Here is a 21,360-nt window from a genome sequence, read left to right as displayed (position 1 = left end):
CACCCTTGGGGAGGAGGACATCCTTCCTCGCCAACAGTCTATCCCCATCCCCATCCATCCTTCAAGGCTCAGGGCCATCTTCTCCAGGAGTCTTCCAGAAATGTTCTCTCCGTCCTCTGAACAGCCAGAGAGAATTTGGTTTGCACCTCTCTGAGGTCCCAGACCACTTACCAGTATGTGCCCATGTTACCTGTCAGAGACTGCAAGGTGCAGGGAGCAAGGGACTGGTTTTAGGTATCTTTGCAGAACTGCAGGACACACCTACCCCAGCCCATCACCAACACAGGGCCACATATAATGAGCATTTAACAAAAATGAATGACTGAGACTGCTGGGGAGGAGGAGTGAAGGGTATGGTCAGGGTTAGGGATCCAGGTTCCAAAGCAGCAGGCCAGAGTCCCTCAATGATGATGCTGGTTTTACAGAATCCTGGGATTCCAAGAGGCCATGCATGCCCAGTTCACACAGGATGTGGATGAGAATACCCCTGTGTGTGAATATTACAGAACCACGTAGGTATTCCTTTCTCTGAGACATTTGGGGCCCGAGCGGGAAGGGCATTTTGGCACCCAGGGTCACAGAGTGGGTGGATGGCACCTAGGAACATCAAGTCCCCTCAATCCCAGCTCTGGGCCATTTCTATGAGACATGAACACAGAAGAGCCTCCTGTCCTCATGACAGTCGGTAACTGAGAGAGGGGTGGTCTCCCAGAGAAACCACAGCAACGCCTGCATCACGAAAAGCTGATGCCTACTGGGGCCGGGCACCCCAGGTAAGAAAGGGAAGGAGAAATTGCACACAGAGAAATTGCAGAGCATGTTTAGCGGAAGTGGTACAATTAAAACATGGGCATTTCAGGCAGTCAAAAGTTTGGGAGTCTCAAAGCTTGCAGAACTTAAAAAAAAAAAAAAAGGGAGGGAGGAAGGAAGGAAGGAAGGGGAGTGTCAGTGGTCAGGGGAGAATGAATTGGCAGCGGGGGCGGGGGGCGGGGCCTGCAGATTACCTCACGTCCTGCCCTGATCGCTGAGTATTTGATTGCTCTCACCTGGGCCCGTCTTGCATCTGACAACGGCCAGGCCGCGCATGCTTACCTTGTCTGCAACCACAGCTTAAACCATTTCTTTGTGGCTCCCAAGCAGTGGGATTTGGGGGCCAAAGCTAATAATTTCTGTGCAGGCAGAGCCTCAAGCCCTTCTCTCATCTTCCCTCCCAGCGGTCCCGGGACCCACGGGGTTATCTGTGCTGAGATTGGTTCTTGGCTCACACCAACCATGAGCTACCCTCTGGGAGGCACAAGGGAAGGGGAAACCAGGGACACATGGGGAGAGAGCTCTGTTTCCCTGTGGCAGACCTCTGATCACCTTCAGGACACCGATGTGAGGTAAACCCATATAATTCTGGCAGCGTGATAGGTGGTACAGACCTTTAGAAAATAAATCTGTCCAGCTACCCCAAGAACTATAAAAACAATCATGGTCTCCAGCCTGGATACCCTACTCTTGGGAATTTTTTTCTAAAAAATAAATTTAGCAGAAATGAAAAATGATTTGCCGGAGACTATTTTTTGCAGGAAAGCAAAAATGGTAGGAAACAACCTACCTGTTAGACCTAAAAGTCTAACAGGGATGGTTATTTATACTATAAGACATGATTTCCCAAAATTATAAAGGCCTGGAAATAGATGATAAAAGCAAATAAAAAGTCTGTGTTCAATGTAATAAGTATGCCAAAAACAGATACAGATGGGCAAAAACCTGAAGTGTATAAGAATACTGACATTTGAAAATTTTTAAATTAAAAATTCCATTAAAAATTTTAAAATTAGACTATCTGATGCTGTCTAGAATGCATTTAAATGGACATCCTTACTTACTGCTACTGAGAGCATAAACTGATATAATCTTGGTACAGGTTGGTAAAATTTACAGGGCAATTTGGTAATATATATCAAAAGCCTTAAAATGCCTTTCATTCAGAAATTCCACTTTCAGGAATTTACCCAAAGGAAATAAAGAGAAATATGGGGAGATTTATGTACAAAGGATATTTATTGCAATATTATTTATAATGGCAAAAGACTTGAAACTACCCACATGGCCAGTTGAGAAAATGATTAAGTTAGAGAATAGCCACATGATGGATTACTATACAGTTATTAAACACATTTTGAAACAATATTTAATGACAATGAAAAATGCTCATGATATGCTACATGGAAAAAAAATATATATCATGTATACATATATCACATATGATTTTAAATATATATATATATTTATGTATGTATACATATATATACATAATACACACACAGATCTTCCTTGACTCATGATGGGATTCATCCTGAGAAATCCACTATAAGTGAAAATATCATCTTTTTTTTTTTTTGGCCATGCCACGCAGCATGCAGGATCTTAGTTCCCAGACCTGGGTTCGAACATGTGCCCCCTGCAGTGGAAGCACAGAGTCCTAACCACTGGACCACCAGGGAATTCCTGAAAATATCATATCTTAAGTTGAAAAAGCATTTAATACATCTAGCCCACCGAACATCATAGCTTAGCCTGGCCTACCTTACACATGCTCAGAACACTTACATTAGCCTACAGTTGGACAAAATCATCTAACACAGAGGCTATTTTTTTTTTTTTTTTTTTTTTGTTTGTTTGTTTGTTTTTTGCGGTACGCGGGCCTCTCACTGTTGTGGCCTCTCCCGTTGCGGAGCACAGGCTCCGGACACACAGGCTCAGCGGCCATGGCTCACGGGCCCAGCCACTCCGCGGCATGTGGGATCTTCCCGGACCGAGGCACGAACCCGTGTCCCCTGCATCGGCAGGCGGACTCTCAACTACTGCGCCACCAGGGAAGCCCCAGAGGCTATTTTATAATAAAATGTTGAATATCTCACGTAAGTCATTGAATACTGTACTAAAAGTGAAAAACAGAATGGCTGTGTGGGTACAGAATGGTTCTAAGTGTATCGGTGGTTTCGCCTCGTGATCACGTGGCTGACTGGGACCTGTGGCTGCCATGGCCCAACAACATGAGAGAGTATTGTATCGCATATCACTAGCCCAGGATATGATCAAAACTCACAATTCGAAGTATGATTTCTACTGAATGTGTATTGCTTTCACACCATCATAAAGTCCATCTTAAGCTGGGGACTGTCTGTACAGAGATAGAGTAAGATATAGATACATCTATATCTATATCTATATACACATTATACAAACCATCCTAATTTTGTACATATACATATACCAGAATGTTAATTGTGGTTATTTCTTGCAGGTGAGATAATGAGCAGTTTTTATTTTCTTCTTTAGACTTTAATATTTAGAGATTACTACCCACATCACATCAAGAGGCCCACAATATCAGCTGTTTTCATTGTTAGTGATGATGCCTCATCACCTGGTTAAAGGGGTATCCTCCAAGCTCTCCACTGTAAAGGTACCTTTTCCCCTTAGTAATTGCTAAATAATATTTGGAGGTGATACTTACCTGAAAGCATAAGAATATCCTGTTTCCCAACAACTTTTTTTTTTTTTTTTTTTTTTTTTTTTGTGGTACGTGGGCCTCTCACTGTCGTGGCCTCTCCCGTTGCGGAGCACAGGCTCCGGATGCGCAGGCTCAGCGGCCATGGCTCATGGGCCCAGCCGCTCTGCGGCATGTGGGATCTTCCCAGACCGGGGCACGAACCCGTATCCCCTGTCTCAGCAGGCGGACTCTCAACCACTGCACCACCAAGGAAGCCCCCAACAACTTTTACTCTATGAAAATAGCATCCATTAATGATCCTTGTCAAAATCAGTTATTTTGTTGAGGATTACACAATGTTTATTTCCTTCTACATTTATTAGCTGACATTCTTCTGTGAATATGAGCTTCCCTCTTTCACATTTTTAGTTTGACTATGGACTCATGGATTCTTCTTATTATTCAATGTATTATAATCCATTGTTTTTCTTTTTCTTAATGTTTGAATTGTCCCAAATGTAGCTAGTGGGATGCAGCCACTTCCTGTTCCTGTGTCTCCATCAGTCTATGAACAATCTCTTACTTTCTGTAGCAAGTCTCTTTGCCTTGGGTGTGGACTTGGCCATCTCTCCAAGAAGCCCTGGGTCCTTTTTGTAAGTAATGGTATTTAGAAACCAAGATCTGAGTGCTAAGTGTGTTCATTGTTACTGGGGTGTCATGAACCTTTCAGTGAACAGAGCCAGAAAATTGAGAAATATAAATGTAAGTGTGTGTGTGTGTTTGTGTGTGTGGGTAAATCTTAAGTTCATATTGATACCTCCAATTCAAATACAACATCACATAGTTTTTGTCTTTTCCCCTACTCCATATTTGTATCTCCCTACGCCCATGTTGAGAACCCTGGTGCCCAGCATCAGTATAACGATTTATTCTGTCCTACAATACACCCAAAATAGTTTCAGATTACTACACCAATACTAATAAGGAGTTGGTGTTATTAACACTGTTTCAGTTGGTTTTCTATGTCCTTCAGAATGATACTCTGCCAACAATTCGTTCTCTTAAATAAGTATTGAATTCAGAATAGCAAACCCCTTTCATCTTCAGTTCATAATTTAAAGTAACCTAGATGTCAGCTGGTATAGCCTTACCCTTAGGGATCTAAATCTAATTCCATGACCTATGTGGAAGGACAAAGCTAGGGCTTCTGCCAGGTCCCGGTGGTTTCCTTCCTCAGGCCCAATCCTGCACACACGGCACCCTGACAGTAGACTCACAGCCCCCCAAGATCCCTCCATAGAATTTACTCTTGCTGGACTTCAGGAACCAGGCAGATTTTATGACAATGTCACAGGAATGATGGTGGAGGGGACAGGAACTTTCACAAGCATGTATGACCAATCTCAAAAGGGCCCTCAGACACTAGCCTTTCAGTTCATCGTGGTTACTCGCTCTCCTTCCCACTGTTTTTCCCTCTTGTTCCTTCTCTCTCCTCTCTTTGGGAGGATCAAAAAGCACAATTCTTCCCCCTCTGTCAAGCAGGCAACCTCCTCCCTTTCTGAAGCCTTGCTCAAGACATTCTTAGAACAATGACAGTCTTCTTCCTAAGAGAAATTATGGTGAATAAAATTTGCTCCACCTCATTACACATACAAGGGTTGGAATCTTTTTAAAGCTTGGTCTGTTATAAATTGCAAACAAGTAGCTGCAAAACTCTCTCAAGATGAGTCTATCCATTGACTCGGCTAATGCCCCTCAGAACCGGGTCACCAGAAGGCTCAAGCTGCCCAGGACCTTTCCACCTCAGGACACTCTGGCTTCCAGAGCCACCTCCTCATGTTCTCCACTCCTCTCCCGTCCTCACAGATGAACAGGCCTGTCCAGATTTCCTCCCCCTGGGCAGCCACCACCCCATGCTCCCTCCCAGGACACCAGCCAAGGGCCCTGGGAGAGAAACAGTGCTTTAAAGACATAAGCCATGGTCTGTGGACTGAGCCCAGCAGAAGGGGGAACTGGCCCTCCTGGTAGCACCATAGTTTGGGGGGGAGGGGCTCAGGTAAGAGATTCTTTCCTCTTGGTGCCTCTAATTTCTCATTGTTTCCATGCAGAGGGCTTTGCTAAGCAACCTGCCTGGACTAGGGCCAGGGAGGGCATGAAGGGCCCACTCATGGCCCTTCCAGATTTTTTAGGGCCTAGAAGATCTTCTGTGGGCAGAAAATTTCCAGAAGGCCAGCAAGTAGTATTGGAAACAGTTCCCAGCTGGGATGCAGGAGGGAGAGGTCTAGTTCTTTCCAGGAAGCCTATCAGAATCTTTGATGAGGGGAAGAAACATGTGAAATTTGAAAAATATTCTAAAATTTCTATTGCACTGGTTATTTCCTAGTCAGTAAATAGTTCAGTTTCCTTGACATTTCAATTAATAGTAAAAAAAAATGTATGAGATTTTTAAATTTACTGATGGGGAAATAGGGAAGAGATGGTTTAGTGATATACAAGAATGCTGGGACCTTTCAAAATGCAAGAGTTGAAGACAAAAATGTGGTACAGGAAGAGAGTGGTAAAATGAAATGGTCTGGGAATGAGAGGAGGGTGGACTGGAGAGGGGGGCCTGGGAGCAGCACAGGCGGCGTGCTGCTCTGCAGCTGCCCATCCATCCCCAAAGCCCCTGACTGCTTCTGTTAATCAGGGGAGCCCTAAAGAGCCTCCGGACCTCCCAAGGCTCCCTCCACCATCTCTCAACGTGCCTCGAAGTCCACCCTTAATAAGCACTGGCCTTTACTGCCTCCTCCATCAAGCAGCTGGCATTTATGTTGGGATTTGTGTTGCAACTCTATCTAGCTGTGCACCATTTGGGAGCTTTCAAGAAAGACACATAACCTAGGCTAGGTAAGTCGTTTCTCTAGTTTGGTGCTCTTCCGAATTTCTATGGAATCACTTTGATTACTCCTTAGGAGAATCTAGACAGGGCCCAGAAGTACAATAGCCTTGCCCTTAAGTTAAATACTCGAGTCCTTCATCCTTCCTGAGACACAGGAGGAAACCACATATCAGGGTAATTCCCACATTGCCTATTACTGGGCTGCTCTCCCAGGAACAATGGGGATGGTTCTAGGGCCAGGTACCTAGCAGGCCGTGTGCTTCTTTTCCCTCCAAGAGTTGGAGCCAATGCTCAGCACAGAAGTGCTGTCTACTCAGGGGGGCTGACTCAGAGGCTCAATGACTTGCCTCAGGGTATGTGGGGACCCAGAGTGGGAGCTCAGGCCTTCTTCCAGCTGAGTAATCTTGGGAGGGTTCCCCAAACTTGAGTTACCTGAACAGGAACGCAAGGGGTTCTGGAGACAAGCTCACCTGCGTTCATACCCTGGCTCCATCACTGGCCAGCACCATGTGCATGAGACTTAACTTCTGTCTGTCTGTTTCCTCATCTGTAAAATGGAACTTAGAATAGGATCTACCTCATAGGGTTGCTTTGAGTTAATCTGATGAGCTTATACATGTAAAATGCTATGACACTGCCTTGCTCACAGAAAATGCTTAATAAATATTTGCTGCTTTACATGTGTATGCATTGCTGTACACATCTGTAAATACAATACAAAGGATATAAAGACACACTTCTTGGGATGGCTCAAATAAATCTGACAATACATTTACATTTGATAATATCAAGGATTGGTGAGGATGTGGAGCAACTAAAACATTGTAGATGAGAATGTAAAATGTACAGCAATTTTTAAATGACACTTTGGCAGTTTCCTATGAAGTTAAACGTATACTTACCACACTTACCGTATGAGCCAGCAATCCCAGTCCTAGTTATTCACACAAGAGAAACGAAAGCATACGTCCACACAAAGAATGCTCAGAGCAATTTTATTGATAATAAACAGAAAATGGGAACAGCCCAGGTGTTCATCAGCAAGTGGATGGATAAACAAATTCTGGAGCATCCTCTCAATGGAATGCTGCTCAGCGGTCAGGAGGGATGAAGTACTGATACATGCAACAACATAGATGAATGTCAAAAGCACCATGCTAAGGGAAAGAAGCCAGACACACAAGGCGACATACTGTAGGATTTCACTTATATGACATTCTAGAAACAGCAAAACAGCAGGGACAGAAAACAGATGAATGGTTGCCAGGGGCTCAGCATGGGGTGTGGGAGATGGATTATAAACGGGCATGAGGAATGTGCTAGGGTGACAGAAACGTTCTACATCTTCATCATGGTGTGGACACGACTCGATATGTTTGTCAAAACTCATAGGATGGTTCACACATAAAAGGTAAATTATACCTTATACCCAGCCTTACCTATCCGAGGAGGGAACTGTGTAGGGAGAGGGTATGAAGGATCCTTTTTTGTTCTACTTAAATGCATCTGTACTGCATGAACTGTTGTCATATAATCCATGTACTTGGTAATAATTTTATTGAACTTTGAAATAATAATAATGACATATATCTACCTTGAAGGGATGTGGTGAGATTCAGATGAAATGAGATAATGTGTATAAGGCAAACACACAGATGACCTATGGACCTTCCAAAGTCACAAGGTATAAAGGCCAAGGGGCCTCCATTGAGAATGACAGCCATGACTCACCTCAGTGACAAAGAGTGTGCGAGGGTCGATGATGTCCAAGAAGTGCCTGAAGCGGCCGTAGAAGGATGTCTGGAGAAGGGGTGGGAGAGGAGATGGGATAAGTTTCTGTACCCCATCCTCCAGACAGTGGGGAACACCGCCCACAGCTCATCCTTACTGTCAGTGTCCCACAGTCCCCAGGACTCCCCAAGCGGGTGAGGAACACCAATGAGGCCTTGCTTCTCAGTGACCTGAGGGCAGCTTTCCCAGGTCTGAGGGCTTTCTAAAGTCAACTCAGAAAGACCATTAAGACACTCAGTGACTGTCCCAATGTCTCTTCCACGTGCTCCCATTCTCCTCCCAATGCCCTGGGATCTATGCCAAGCCTTTCAGCAGCTCCCAGGCACCATTGAGCATGCAGGCTGGAGGGGAGGTCTGGTGCCCAGCCCTCTCCCAGTCTCTCCTGCCCAGCACAGCCTCTCTGCTTTACTTAGGACCCTCGAGTGAGGTAGGGTCCCTCCCCAAAGTCTGCCCCCAGGGAAAGCTCCCCACAGATGGAACTCAAACACGGTAGTGCCCAGCTCGCAGCCCTCAGGCCTTCCTTCCCCCATAGCCCCGTTGCTGCTGTGAGGCCCAGGATAAGGGGCCAGCTCCCCTATCCTTGCCCCAGAGCAGGGGCCTTGGAAAAGGAAGGCTTTGTGCTAAACAGGCCACAGGCATTAGAGCACAATGAAAAGAAACCAAGCAACGCTGCTGCTGGGCCTTCTGCCCTCAGGACAGGGCCAGCTTGGCAAAGCCAACCTCAAGGGGAGGAGAGAGGGCACCGAGCTAGGGGACAAAGGGGAAAGCTGCAGACGCCGGGGGTTCATGCCTCACTACACTCAGGCTGTGTCCCAAATCCTCCCTGGAGCCCCATAGCTCTCCAAGCTCATCCTCCGCTCAGTGGAGGAAGAAGCCTCCACACTCTTTTCCCTTCTCACTAGGGCACCAGACCCTGCAGCCAATTTCTGCTTCTTCCGCTTCCCAATAAAGACCCCAGTAGGACCCGGGTCACCAAAAGGTCCCCTGCACACACCAGGCCCCATGCCACCTCCATCTCTCTGCTCACCATGGCACCCCCTGCATGGAGCAGCCTTTCCACCCCCAGCCTTTCACAGACGCATCAAGCTTCCACACCATTCCTAACTAAAACAGTTGCTTCTCTAACCTCTTATAACTCAAATGGCCTAAACTATTTCCCAACTTATACATGATGCTCAATCAGAGACGTTCAGAGGTGTGGTCAGGGGTATATACTGAGGACACTCACTGCTGCATTATTTATAAAGGCAGATTGTTAAAATGACGATCCATTTACATGATCGAACACTACACAGCCATTTAAAATCATGTTTTCAGACAATGTTTATGACATGCAAAAATGCTTATGATTTGTGAAATGCATGTAAAATGCATGATTCCAACCTAATAGGAGATAAACAGAGCTAGATGGATATTGAATGGATAGCAAAGAGACGGGATGACATCCACTAGAATAAACCAGGGTTCCTTAGAGAAGTGGCTGATTCCAGGGCTGGGGCAGGGAAGGTACACGATGAGACTGGCACATATTGTTGTGCTAGAAAGTAATGAAGTGCCACACCCCAAAATGATGGGGCATGTTCAAAGGACCAACGAGAGGCAAATGGACGTTGTGTGCCCCTGCGAAGTTCCCAATAGCTCACATAGTATTCTGAAGGGACTGAGTCTAATCGTGTGGAAACATCAGACGAACCCAAACTGAGGAGCATTCCATAAAATAACTGGCCTTGTTCACCAAATATGTCAATGTCGTAAAGACAAAGAAAGACTGAACAACTGCCCCCACATTAAAGGAAACTAAAGAGACAAGACAACTGAACGCAACGCATGATTTTCGACTGAGTCTTGGACTAGAGGGGGAAATGCGCTCAAGGACATTGCTGAGAAAACTGACAAAATTGGAATAGGATTATAGATTAATAAAAGTAGTGTACTCAAATTAAATTTCCTGAATAACTGTACTGTGGTTATTGCTATAGACTGAATATTAGTGTCCCCTCAAAATTCATATGTTAGGGCTTCCCTGGTGGCACAGTGGTTAAAAATCCACCTGCCAAGGCAGGGGACACGGGTTCGAGCCCTGGTCCGGGAAGATCCCACATGCCTTGGAGCAACTAAGCCCATGCACCACAACTACTGAGCCTGCACTCTAGAGCCCGTGAGCCACAACTACTGAGCTCTTGTGCCACAACTACTGAAGCCCACGTGCCTAGAGCCCGTGTTCCGCAACAAGAGAAGCCACAGCAATGAAAAGCCCACGCACTGCAATGAAGAGTAGCCCCTGCTCGCCGCAACTAGAGAAAGCCTGCGCAGCAACGAAGACACAATGCAGCCAAAAATAAATAAATAAAAATAAAGTTCCCTTAAAAAAAAAAAAAACTCATATGTTAAATCCTAAGTCCCTAGGTGATGGTATTTGGAGATGAGGCCTTTGGGAGCCCTCACGAATGGCATTAATGCCGTTATATTGACTCCAGAGAAATCCCTTGCCCCTTCCACCATGTAAGAGCACAGTGAGCTGTCTATGACCAGGAATCAGGCCCTCACCAGATATTGAATTTGCCAGTGCCTTAGTCGTGGACTTCCCAGACTTCAGAACTGGGAGAAATTAATTTCTGTTGTTTATAAGGCACCCAGTCTACAGTATTTTTATTATAACAGCCCAAACAGACTAAGAGATGTAAGAGAATGTCCTTGTTCTTAAGGATACACTGAAGTATTAAGGGATAAATGAATATAATCTACTCTCAAATGGTTGAGAAAAAATAACATGTATAGGAACTTCCCTGGTGGTCAGTGGATAAGACTCCGCGCTCCCAATGCAGGGGGCCCAGGTTAGATCCCTGGTCAGGGAACTAGATCCCACATGCATGCCACAACTAAGAAGTCCACATGTCACAACTAAAGATCCTGCGTGCTGCAACTAAGACCCAGTGCAGCCTAAATAAATAAATAAATAAATAACGTGTAAATATACAGGGTGGTAATAAAATCTGGAAATGTAGGCACTATTATTCTGTTTACAGATTGAAGATGTTCTTGGTAACATGTATATTTGCTATGTTTCTGGACTTTATGATCATCTGTAGACAAAGAATAATAAAGGAAATGTGACAAAATGTTAAAAACTAGTGGATCGGGCTTCCCTGGTGGCGCAGTGGTTGGGAGTCCGCCTGCCGATGCAGGGGACACGGGTTCGTGCCCCGGTCCGGGAAGATCCCACATGCCTCGGAGCGGCTGGGCCCGTGAGCCATGGCCGCTTAGCCTGTGCGTCTGGAGCCTGTGCTCCGCAACAGGAGAGGCCACCACAGTGAGAGGCCTGCATACAGAAAACAAACAAACAAACAAACAAACAAAAAACTAGTGGATCTAAGCAAAGAGTATATGGAATTTCTCTGTATTCTTCTTGCAACTTTTCTGTAAGACTGAAACTGTTTCAAAATTAGGATTTTAAAATCATATTATTTAAAAAGCTAGATGAAAATATATTAAAATGTTAACAGAGGTTGCCTCTCGGTAATAGGATTTTTATTTCCATATCTTTTATATTGCTTTTAAAATGAAAAATAATCAGTATTATGTATAATATAAATAAGTAATATTCTATTTTTTAAATATATATTTAAATTAAAATACAAACTGGTCTATTACTCGATTATAAGCTCTTGAAGGATGCGGGCTATTGGATATTCTTTCTGTATTATCTTCCTTGGCTCCTGGCCTTGTGTTACACACCTAGAAGAGGCTCCACAAACACACTGGCCACAGGAATGAATGAGTGGGCCGGTGAACAGCCAATGGCCTGGAGGCTTCCTGGAGTGATGGAGGCCCAGCTGGGCTTTGAAGGGAGGGTAGGATTTGAAAGGGACAAGAGTATGGCAGTTAGCAGCCCAAGGAGGGAAGAGTATCAGCAGGGGCAGAGGTGAGCGCCTGAAGGAGAATGGCCTGAGGGAAGCAGCTTCTTGAAGATGATCCAGTGCAAACATCCAGCCTCTGACTTGCCCTGTGGTCTGTCTCTGCCTTCATCCTGTCCCGGCCCTTCTAGCCCTCTCGTATTACTCTCCACCACTGCCACTGGGAGAGAGTCCTAAGTAAAACATTCTGCTCCATTGATACCTACAAAGCCATACTGGACTAGCTGAGGGAACACCAAGATGAACAAGCCCGCAAGGAACTGAGACCATCAAGAGAGACAAACAAGTAAACAGATAACTATAAAATGCTGTGATCCCTGCCTAAATGAGGCATCATTATGGGCACAGGGCACACAGGACAGGGCACACTGTCCTCCCTAGTGAGTCAGGAAGCTTCCCAGAGGAGCTGGGATGAGTGAATGGATGAGTTTACCTAGCAGAGAAGGGTATCAGCAAGAGCTCAAAGGCATGCAGGCTTGGGTCAGAAACTGCACCAGGCTCCTGTGGTTTTTTCAGTCATTCACCAAATAGCTATTGAAGACCTACTGTGTGCCTAAGACTGTGCTAGGTCCTGGGAGTACAGCAAGGTTAACTGACTGGGGGAATGAGGAATAACACAGTCATGGTAATGCCTAGATCTCTAGTCAGACACTAATGCTTATTAACCAGGATAAGGAAAGCAAGAAGCATACTGATTTAGTGGAGAGCAAGATAACAGTTCTGGACTGGTCGTGTACACTTGTGATACTTAAAGGGCCTTCCAGATGTAACCTGTCAACAAACACTTAAACATACAGGCCTGAGATTCAAGAAAGGGGTTCTGAGTTGGAAATGCTAGGCATACATGTCCTAACCCAATCAGACTAACCTCCCCCACTACCCCGGAACAAAGTCAGGCTTACTGACTCACTGCAATGAGGGAGGCCACAAAGTAGAGGAACTATAAGGCATTTTGTCAAACAAAGGGAAAAAATTGAGTTAGTGCAGAATTCTGGGGAAAGGTGGAGTAAAATTTAAATGAAGCAGTACATTAACAGGCTGGAAGCAAAGCAGGGCTGTGGGGAAGGGGGTCCACATAGGTCTGGACTGAGAAGTAGACGTAGGGATTTTTGTGTGTGAAAACTATAAAGTTAAAGCTCCTTATTTGAAGCTCTGCACTTGCGTTGATTCTCTGAGTCAAAGTGCCATAGGCCGACCAATCAAAAGGGGGATGTGTCATTCCTACTGTCACCTGGTTCTACAAGGATTGAGCCATGAGCCACTGCCGTCTCTAACCTTCAAGACACCCTGAAAGGAGTTCAGGGCAGAGATCAGCAAGGAGGCTCTCTGTGCTCTGGGAAAATTGGCAGAACAGGCCTTCAGAGACTTGAATATTTTCAGGAGAAATCGTTTATGAACATGGATTCTTGCATCTTCCATTAACTAAGATACCTGTTCCTCATGCGTGGCAGCAACCTTCTTCTGAGATGTGTGCTTGATTACAAGTACCCTTTGCCAAAGTCATATACATGCTGACCTCCCCCCTCCCCCCGCTTCAGAGCAGTTTCTCAGAGCTCTGTGAGAGGGTGTCTTCCAGACTATAGTCCTCAGTAAGACACTAAATAAACTCAACTCACAGTTCTTACATTCTGTGTTTTTGTGGGGGGTTTTTTTGTGTTTTTTTTTTTAAGTCAACACTGCTGATACATTTTAAACAGCAGTTTCTGGCAATCTATGACCTTGGAGAATGTGATTTCTCAGTGAGTACGAAAGAGTGGCTCCCCAAAGAAGGAGGTGGCTGGGATACCTCAGGGCTGAGCAGGCCCTAGTCAGAAGCACTCTTCTTTATAGCTGCCTTTATGTATCTGTCCTCCCAGCCTGATGCACGACGCAGCAGGGAAGGTTTCTACCTTCTCGGCCTGCTTAGTTTTTATTATTTTCTCAATAGTTTAATATGTATGACCTTTTTTTGCCCTCCAAAATTCAGACCCCACTTTTACCCCATCAGATAATCAGTGGATGTTTTTCCTTCCCTTTTGCTTCACTGGAAGAATGAGTCATTCAAGTAATTCCTTCCATTTCCCTTCACAAGAAAGGTGAGTCAGCTAATTCTCAGCCGGGGCTCGAGGCCTGCTGCCTTCGTAACTCCGGGGCCTGGCCCAGGAGAGCAGAGGCAGAGAGCTGCCTCGGGAGCAGCAGCTGAGGGCAAAGGCCTGAGAAGAAACTGACAGCCCGCCTGCACCCAGACCTCTAAATCACTGAACCTGCAGCCCAAAGGCGGAAAGGCTGGACCAGCTCAGTAGTCCTCAACCAGGCTACACACTGAATCACCTGGGTTTTCTAAAATCCAGGCTGTACACCCAGGGATTCGAATGCTATTGGCCTGGGGTGGGCACCAGGCATCGGTATCTGTTTAGAAACCTGCCCAGGTGATTACTGTGCAGCAGGGGTTGAGAGCCACTGGACTGGAAGGTGTTGACTGTGTCCACAGCACAAACAAGCCCCAGGACCAGCCCTGGGAAACAGTCGCTCTCTAGCCTACAGAACGTAAATGTATAACTACCTGCAAGGCATTTTCACTTTAGAACTTATTTCAGGCAAACTATATGAGAAACTTCCCCGTTGCCTCCTGACTCTCAGCCCACACAAACCTCTCCATCTTGAAGTGAAGAGTGCATTTCCCTGCCCACAAGCTCCCTGGACCCCAAAGGGAGCCCTATGCAACCCACCTGCTCTGCTATTGTAGGCCTTGGTGGATTTTGGACCCAGGACACACACAGCACACCCGTACCCCCAGTCGTCATAGCAGATAAGTGAGATTTCAGAAGAAACAAGGAAGTTTAAAAAAAAATAAAGCAAACTTATTTCTGGATAGACTGAATCACAAATGGGAAGAATCATGTGTGTTTGTTTCCTGTCCTGGGGCCCCAAATTGCCAAAAACGGTGTCAGGCCTGAAGGAAGAAAAGAGTGAGTTCAGGAAAGGAAATGAGCAGAAAAGGAGGAAGAAAGGGAGCAGTCAGTTCACAGAGCTCCCCCAGGCACTCCTGCCATCTTCCCTTCACCTGGCAATACGGGGCAGTGGTTATAAGTATGGACTTGAAGTTTACAGGAACAACAGGGGACACAGGAACATCTTAACTTATACCACAGAGATACCTCCAGTCACATTCAGAATAGGGAAATTGTACAGGACAAACAACGCAGTTTCTTCAACAAATAGAAAGAAAGAAAGAAAGAGGGAAGAACCAATAGATCAGAAGAGATGAAAGGGACCTATCAGTCAAATATGATGTGTGGGCCTTGTGGGATCCGGAATGAAACAAACCAATTATTTTCAAAATGATGTGACAATCAGGGAAATGTGAATAGTGCAATGGACTGAATGCTTGTCCCCACCCCGCCCTCAAAGTCATATGTTGAAATCCTAACCTCCAAGGTGACTGTTTTAGGAAGTGGGGTCTTTGGGAAGTGATGAGGTTGCCCTAATGATTAGGATTAGTGCCCTTATAAAAGAGACCCCAGAAAGATCCCTCCTCCCTTCTGCCATGGGAGGTTACAGCTAGAAGATGTTATCTATGAACAAGAAAGCTGACTCTCATCAGACAGTGAATCTGCCAGTGCCTTGATCTTGGACTTCCAGCTTCAAGAACTGTGAAAAATAAATTTCTGTTGTTTATATGCCACCCAATCTATGGTATTTTGTTATAGCGCCCCAAACAGACTAAGACAAATAATGACTGGTTTGATGATATTAAGAAATAATTATTTTAGGTGTGTTAGTGGTATGATGGTTATGTTAAAGCTAATCAAAAAACCCTCTGACACCATGTGAAAAAGAAGGCACTTCACCTCTGTGACATTCTCCCCCTAAAACCCATAACCATCTAACCATGAGAAAGACACTAGACAAACCCAAATTGAGGGACCTTCTATAAAATATCTGACCAGTACTTCTCAAAACTGTCAAGGTCATCAAACACAAGGTAAGTCTGAGAAACTGTCATAGACCCGAGGGGAGACTGAGGAATCATGATGACCAAATGGAATGTGGGATCCTGGAACAGAAAGATAACATTAGTGTAAAAGATAGTGAAATCCAACAGAGTCTGGAGTGTAGTTAATAGTAATGTTCCAATGTTGGTTTCTTAGTCCTAACAAATGTACTGTGGTAATCTGAGATGATGACATTAGAGGAAACTTGGGTGAAGGTTATACAGGAATTCTGCTACTTGACTTCTGTACATACAAAATTATTTCAAAAATTTTAAAGTTTATTTAGAAAAGCTAACCAAAAAAGTCTTTACTTTTGAGAGAGACCTACAGCAGGTACAATGAAATAATGGGCTTTGCTTTAAAATAATTCATTGGTTGGGGTGGGGGCATATAGGTGAAATGAGGTGGGCCTCACACTGGCAACTGTTGAAACTGAGTGACGGGTGCACAGGAGTTCATTGACAGTTGCCTCCACTTTTGCATGTTTGGAAGCCTGCATAATAAAAAAGTTGACAAGAAACAGACAAACGTAGACTCTGGAGCCAGACTGCCTAGGAAGTAACTGAATCTGTTTGTGTGCTGGTCTTCTCACCTATAATACATGGGATAATTGTACCTTTCTCACACGGTCGTCATGAAAATTAAATAGGTCAATGCACAAAAAGGTTAGAACGATGCTTGGCTAGCATTATCATCTTATGGGGAGAAAGATGGTAACAGACCAAAGCCCATCGAGGCAAGCTATCTTTCTCCACCCTCTGACACTGCTCAGTGCCCCTCTTCCCCCTACCCCCTGCACAGGGAGATCCTTGAGGAATGAAAGGAAGAAGGGCTCTGGGGGGACCCCAGGGAGTAAGGAAAGACCCTGCCCAGTCTTGCAGAAAGCAGTGATACTGGTTGGGGGTTGAGAGTGGTGTCCCTGGATTGGGCTCTGGGACTGAGCCCTGGATTATGAACCACTCAGGGTTCAAGGGGCTGAAAGTAGCCAGTGTGGTGGAAAGCAGGATTCAAGGGGATGCGTGGGGTTTCCACTGGAGCAAGAAGAGGTCAGCAGGGGTGGGCCATGCAGGCCTTTGGGGCCTTCCAAACAGAGGTCTTTATCTCAGAAGCAGGGGAAGCCACTGGAAGGTGTTTAAGAACATATGTGTTGGGCGAGAGGGTGGGGTGTCACCTGATCAGACCTGCATTGTTGGGACTCTGCCATGCGGAAGAGGAAGGGATTGGAAGGGGGCCAGAGTGCAAGTAGGGAGTCCTGTTAGGAGGCTTCTGCAGTGGCTCAAGAGATAGATGATGGGGGCTCAGTCTAAGATTCCAGCAGTGGAGACAAGTGGATTTGAGAGCTATCTGAGATGAGAACCCTGGGCCTCTGGTTGCATTTAGAGGGTGAAGGAGAGGAAGGCAAGTATACAGGTGACTCCCAGTTTCTTGAGAGTCATCTGGGTGGCAGGTTGGGCTGCTTGCACAACCAGGGAGTCGTGTGGAGGAGCAGATCTGGAGGAAAGGGAAGTTCCTTAACATGAATGAATATCACACGCACTGTGCTTTATGCAGGTCACTATGCTTGGGGAGAGGTGCTTCAAAAGCAAATATAACAAACACTTGCTGCCCTCAGGAGTGGTGCCAAAAAGAGGTACCAGCAATGGCTGCCTGAACAGTAGCCTCAAATGTGCATTTATGGCTCCAGCAGTGATCACAGCAAAGGGCTCAGTCATTAAAGCCACTAGGAGGTTCTCAAATATCTGTTGTGTGACTGAATGTCCCAGGACAGGTACTGGGAAAAAATGAACCCACAAATCTTTATTCAGCACATTACTATGTGCCAAGCCCCACCTCAGGGTAGGATGGAGACAAGGGAAGGGCAAGATCAGCCCCTCCTCTCAAAAGGTGTTCCCAAGTGTTGAGGAGACCAAGTAATCACACAGAGAAGTATTAGAGAACCACAGGGCAGACTGTTGTAAAGGCTGACTTTTGAGGATCCCACTTGGGGTGGCCAAAGAGGCAGGCAGGAGGGAGCCTGAGACCCCCTTACCTGGGGGTAAGGGGAAGAAGGGAGGAAGTGTTTAGGAGGAGGCCGGCCTGAGTCTTGAAGGACTAGTACAACAGAATGTGTGTGGAGGGCGGAGAAGGGGGTCAGCTAATGAGGTGTCACTCAAGTCCAGGCAGAGGAACACCTGACAGGCAGTTCCAGGTGGCACCCTGCACTGACAGGATGACACCAGTCTCGCCTCAGATACCTACATACTGAGATGGTTTATTTTTTAAAGGAATTAAAGTCCTGTTTAAAAACAGTGGGGACATTTTCTCAGAAGGCTCATAAGCCCAACTCCTTAACTATCAGCAAAGCTCAGTGCACCACTTTGCTGGAACCAGTCCCTCTCCCACTATCATGAAAACAACCAACCTATCAACCACTGCACCGACCTTTGTACAATTTCCTTTCTTCCTGCAAACTTCTTTCCGTCCGCCTCCACCGCCCCCCCCCCGCCAACGGCAAGCCTGGTTCACTTCAGCCGAGTCTCTTTGTCCCTTTTCCTAACAAAGTCCATTTCCTCAGCGCTGAAGGCAGCGGGGGTCCGGGAATGCGGCGTGGGAACGGCCCTTCCCAGCCTCCAGCCCGGGCCGCACGTCCCGGCTGTGGACCCTATCCCCGTCTCCTGGGCCGAGGGCGAGTTAGAGACGCCCTGTCTGGGGTTCCGAAGGAAAAGGACGACTGTCACCGTGCCCCGAAGAGCCATATCGGGTCGGACAGAGAAGAGCGCTCCGTGGAGGTCGCAGCGGGGTAGGGGGTTGGGGCAGGCTCCCGGGGACGCGGACCCTCCGAGCGGCCGGCGGTCCCCTGGGATGACACAGCGTTTCCTCCGCACCCCGGCTCTCCCCGAACGTCCTCGCTCCATCTCCGGCAGGGCACCAGCCGGCCGAGTCGCTACGTCAGTGAATCCCCCGCCGGAGGGGAGAGGGGTCGCCGGGCGGCGGGTACCCCTCGGCTCGCGGCCCTCACCCATCCCCACCGCGGACCCTGCTTGGGGTGGAGGGCTGGGAGCGGGGCCGCGGGGCACGGATGCTGCCCAGAGGCTCCGCGGGCAGCTCGGAAAGAATGTCGGTCACCAACTGGGGAAAAAGTTAGAAGGCATCTCGGCCACGCCAACTTCTCACCCAGGCCGGACTCGAACTTTCCGCCTGAAGCGGGAGGCTACACTGCCCAAGAGACCCTGCGGAAGAGGCTCGGACCCGGGAGCTCGGATCCCGGGCCGCGGCGGGCAGTGGCCAATCACAGAGAGCCTCGGGCGGGAAGGACTGGAGGGCATGGGCGGATGGGGAGTGACGGCGCCAATGGCCAATAGGGAGCCAAGGTGGGAGCCCTCGCCCACCCCGCTGACCAATGGGAAAAGGCGGCTGTGGCCAAGGTTTCCCCCAGGCAGTAGCTGCAGGCTCCCTGGTGGCCGCGGGTCGGAGACCCTAGGGCTAAAGAGGATTTTGGAGAGGAGTGTGCTCGCCCTCCCTATGCTACCTACCGACCCTCAAGCCACAGCCCGGTCCTCACCTGCTGGAAGCGGGGTTTGCCCAGCTGGAAAGGCGGTGCATCGGTCGAGGCGTTAGCGGCACTAGCCGCCGCCGCCGCCGCCGCCGATGCTGTAGTCGCTGTATCCGCCATGGCCACTGACGCCCTCAATCTCCGGCCCTTTTAAAATGTCCCTCCTCGGCCCCCGCCACAGCTGCCTCTCCCGATTGGCCGTAAGCAACCGCAGCAAGCCGGAGGCGCAAGGGGTTGTGGGGAATGTAGTTTTTCTTGTCACGGAGCTTGACAACCCTAGACTGCGGAGAGTTGCACAGACTCAGACCGGGTCTCGGTTCCCGCCGCTAATTTTGCAGGCGTCGGCAGTCCGGGAGGAGTGTGCGTGTACGACTCTTAAGGTCTCGATAGGGGGCCATCGGGCGACCCCTCGCTGGTTACCTGCCCCTAGAAGTTTGAGTTGCTGCGGTGGGCGTCGCTCCTGGAGCTGCAGCCCAGAAGAGCCCTACTGAAGTGGGTCCGACCCTTGGACCAGATGGGCAAGAACTCCAGACAATAGGGTAATCCTGGAAAACTTTGTACAAAGAATTGCACTGCAGAATCTTCATGCAGGTCCTTTCGTCGCCACCCTGCCCCTCGCCCCTTGCTCTCCAACTCAGTTCCTGGCGCATGCTGGGCGCTCGCGGCGCCATTGACCCAAAATACCTTAACTTTTTAATCTTAGCCTGATGCTGACTCTTTCTGGTCTCAGCCTAAATATTGCATTTGCCAATCCTCGCCCTGCTTCCGCAAAATCCACTACATATTCCTATAGCAGCCAGCACTTTCCTTTCGCAGCCCTTGCATTAATAATTATTGGTGGTTTTGACTATCTGCCTTTCCTACTGTGAGGTCCACAGGGCAGGAGTTGTGACTTTTGGATTCATCGCTAAGTCCTTAGTGCTAGCTGAGAGGGCTCACAGCACAGACTCAAGTATTTGTTGCTGTATGAGTTTAACAGCAAGGACTTAAGAGCCTTGGCAGCCTTCACTTCCTCTGGCCAACCGAAGACCTCTCCTGGGCCCAGTTCCTGGGCTGGAAGAGAACTGGGATGGGGGGAGGGGGAGGGGGTTTCAGAAGTGCTTAACAAGCACCAGCTACAAGGACTTTAGGTAAGGGGTGGGGGGAGTACTGCAGATTGTAGAGCAAGGCACTAGCAGGGATAATAAACACCCATGCAGATTAGAGTAGCAGATTCCTAGCTGAAATATCTGGTCAGTGAGCCAGCCTGGGGGGAAGGGCTACGGCAATGACTGAGGGACAGCTGCCTGTTTTGCCCAAGAGGCCAGTAGAAATGTTTGGGTTTTGACCTTAGGAACCTAACCACCCCCCCAACCCCTCCCCCCCCCATCCCCGCACTTTTGAGTCTCCTTAGGATTATGGTGAAGTGCTGGGTTGGCTCATGCCTTCTGGACACTGCATGATCTGTAGCAGTCAGTTCCTCATCCATGTCAAACCACAAGAAATGGACTTTTCCTAGCTGGAGAAAGTCTAGCTGGCCGTGAAGAAACCATTTGTATCTTGGATTTGTATTTCATCTTTCCCTACTAGACTAAGTGGCTTGAGAGTAGGAATCAAGTCTTTTAAAATCCCTCTGTATTCCCCACATCACTCAGTAAATGTGGGCTTCCTGGGAATGAGAAAAGACAGAGCCCGGCCCTCTCAGCAACACTGTGCTGCTGCCCCTGAGGTTAGGGCAGGGGCGGTTATCATCCGAGAACCGCATCATCTTGATTTCAGGCTGCTTTCTCCCCCGGGAAGCCTCCTTC

General features: G+C 47.4%; 1 protein-coding gene across 5 annotated transcripts in view; it reads right to left on the bottom strand.

Annotated features, from left to right (window-relative positions):
- SFXN5 (sideroflexin 5) overlaps positions 1 to 19,824 on the bottom strand; it is a 116,459-nt gene extending 96,635 nt beyond the window's left edge. For all 5 annotated transcript variants that reach the window (XM_081253936.1, XM_081253939.1, XM_081253935.1 and 2 more), the window contains exons 1-2: positions 19,583 to 19,824; positions 8,094 to 8,162 (exon numbers count right to left, since the gene is read on the bottom strand). In XM_081253936.1, coding sequence (XP_081110062.1) covers positions 8,094 to 8,162; positions 19,583 to 19,693 — 180 coding nt within the window. In that variant the 5' untranslated portion in view covers positions 19,694 to 19,824. The remainder of the gene's footprint in view (positions 1 to 8,093; positions 8,163 to 19,582) is intronic.
- Positions 19,825 to 21,360: the final 1,536 nt, after the last annotated feature.

Source organism: Mesoplodon bidens, assembly GCF_964165515.1.
Source record: "Mesoplodon bidens genome assembly, chromosome: 14".
Taxonomy (NCBI): domain Eukaryota; kingdom Metazoa; phylum Chordata; class Mammalia; order Artiodactyla; family Ziphiidae; genus Mesoplodon; species Mesoplodon bidens.
The sequence above is the reverse complement of the archived record's forward strand: the minus strand, read 5'-3'. Positions and strand labels throughout refer to the sequence as shown.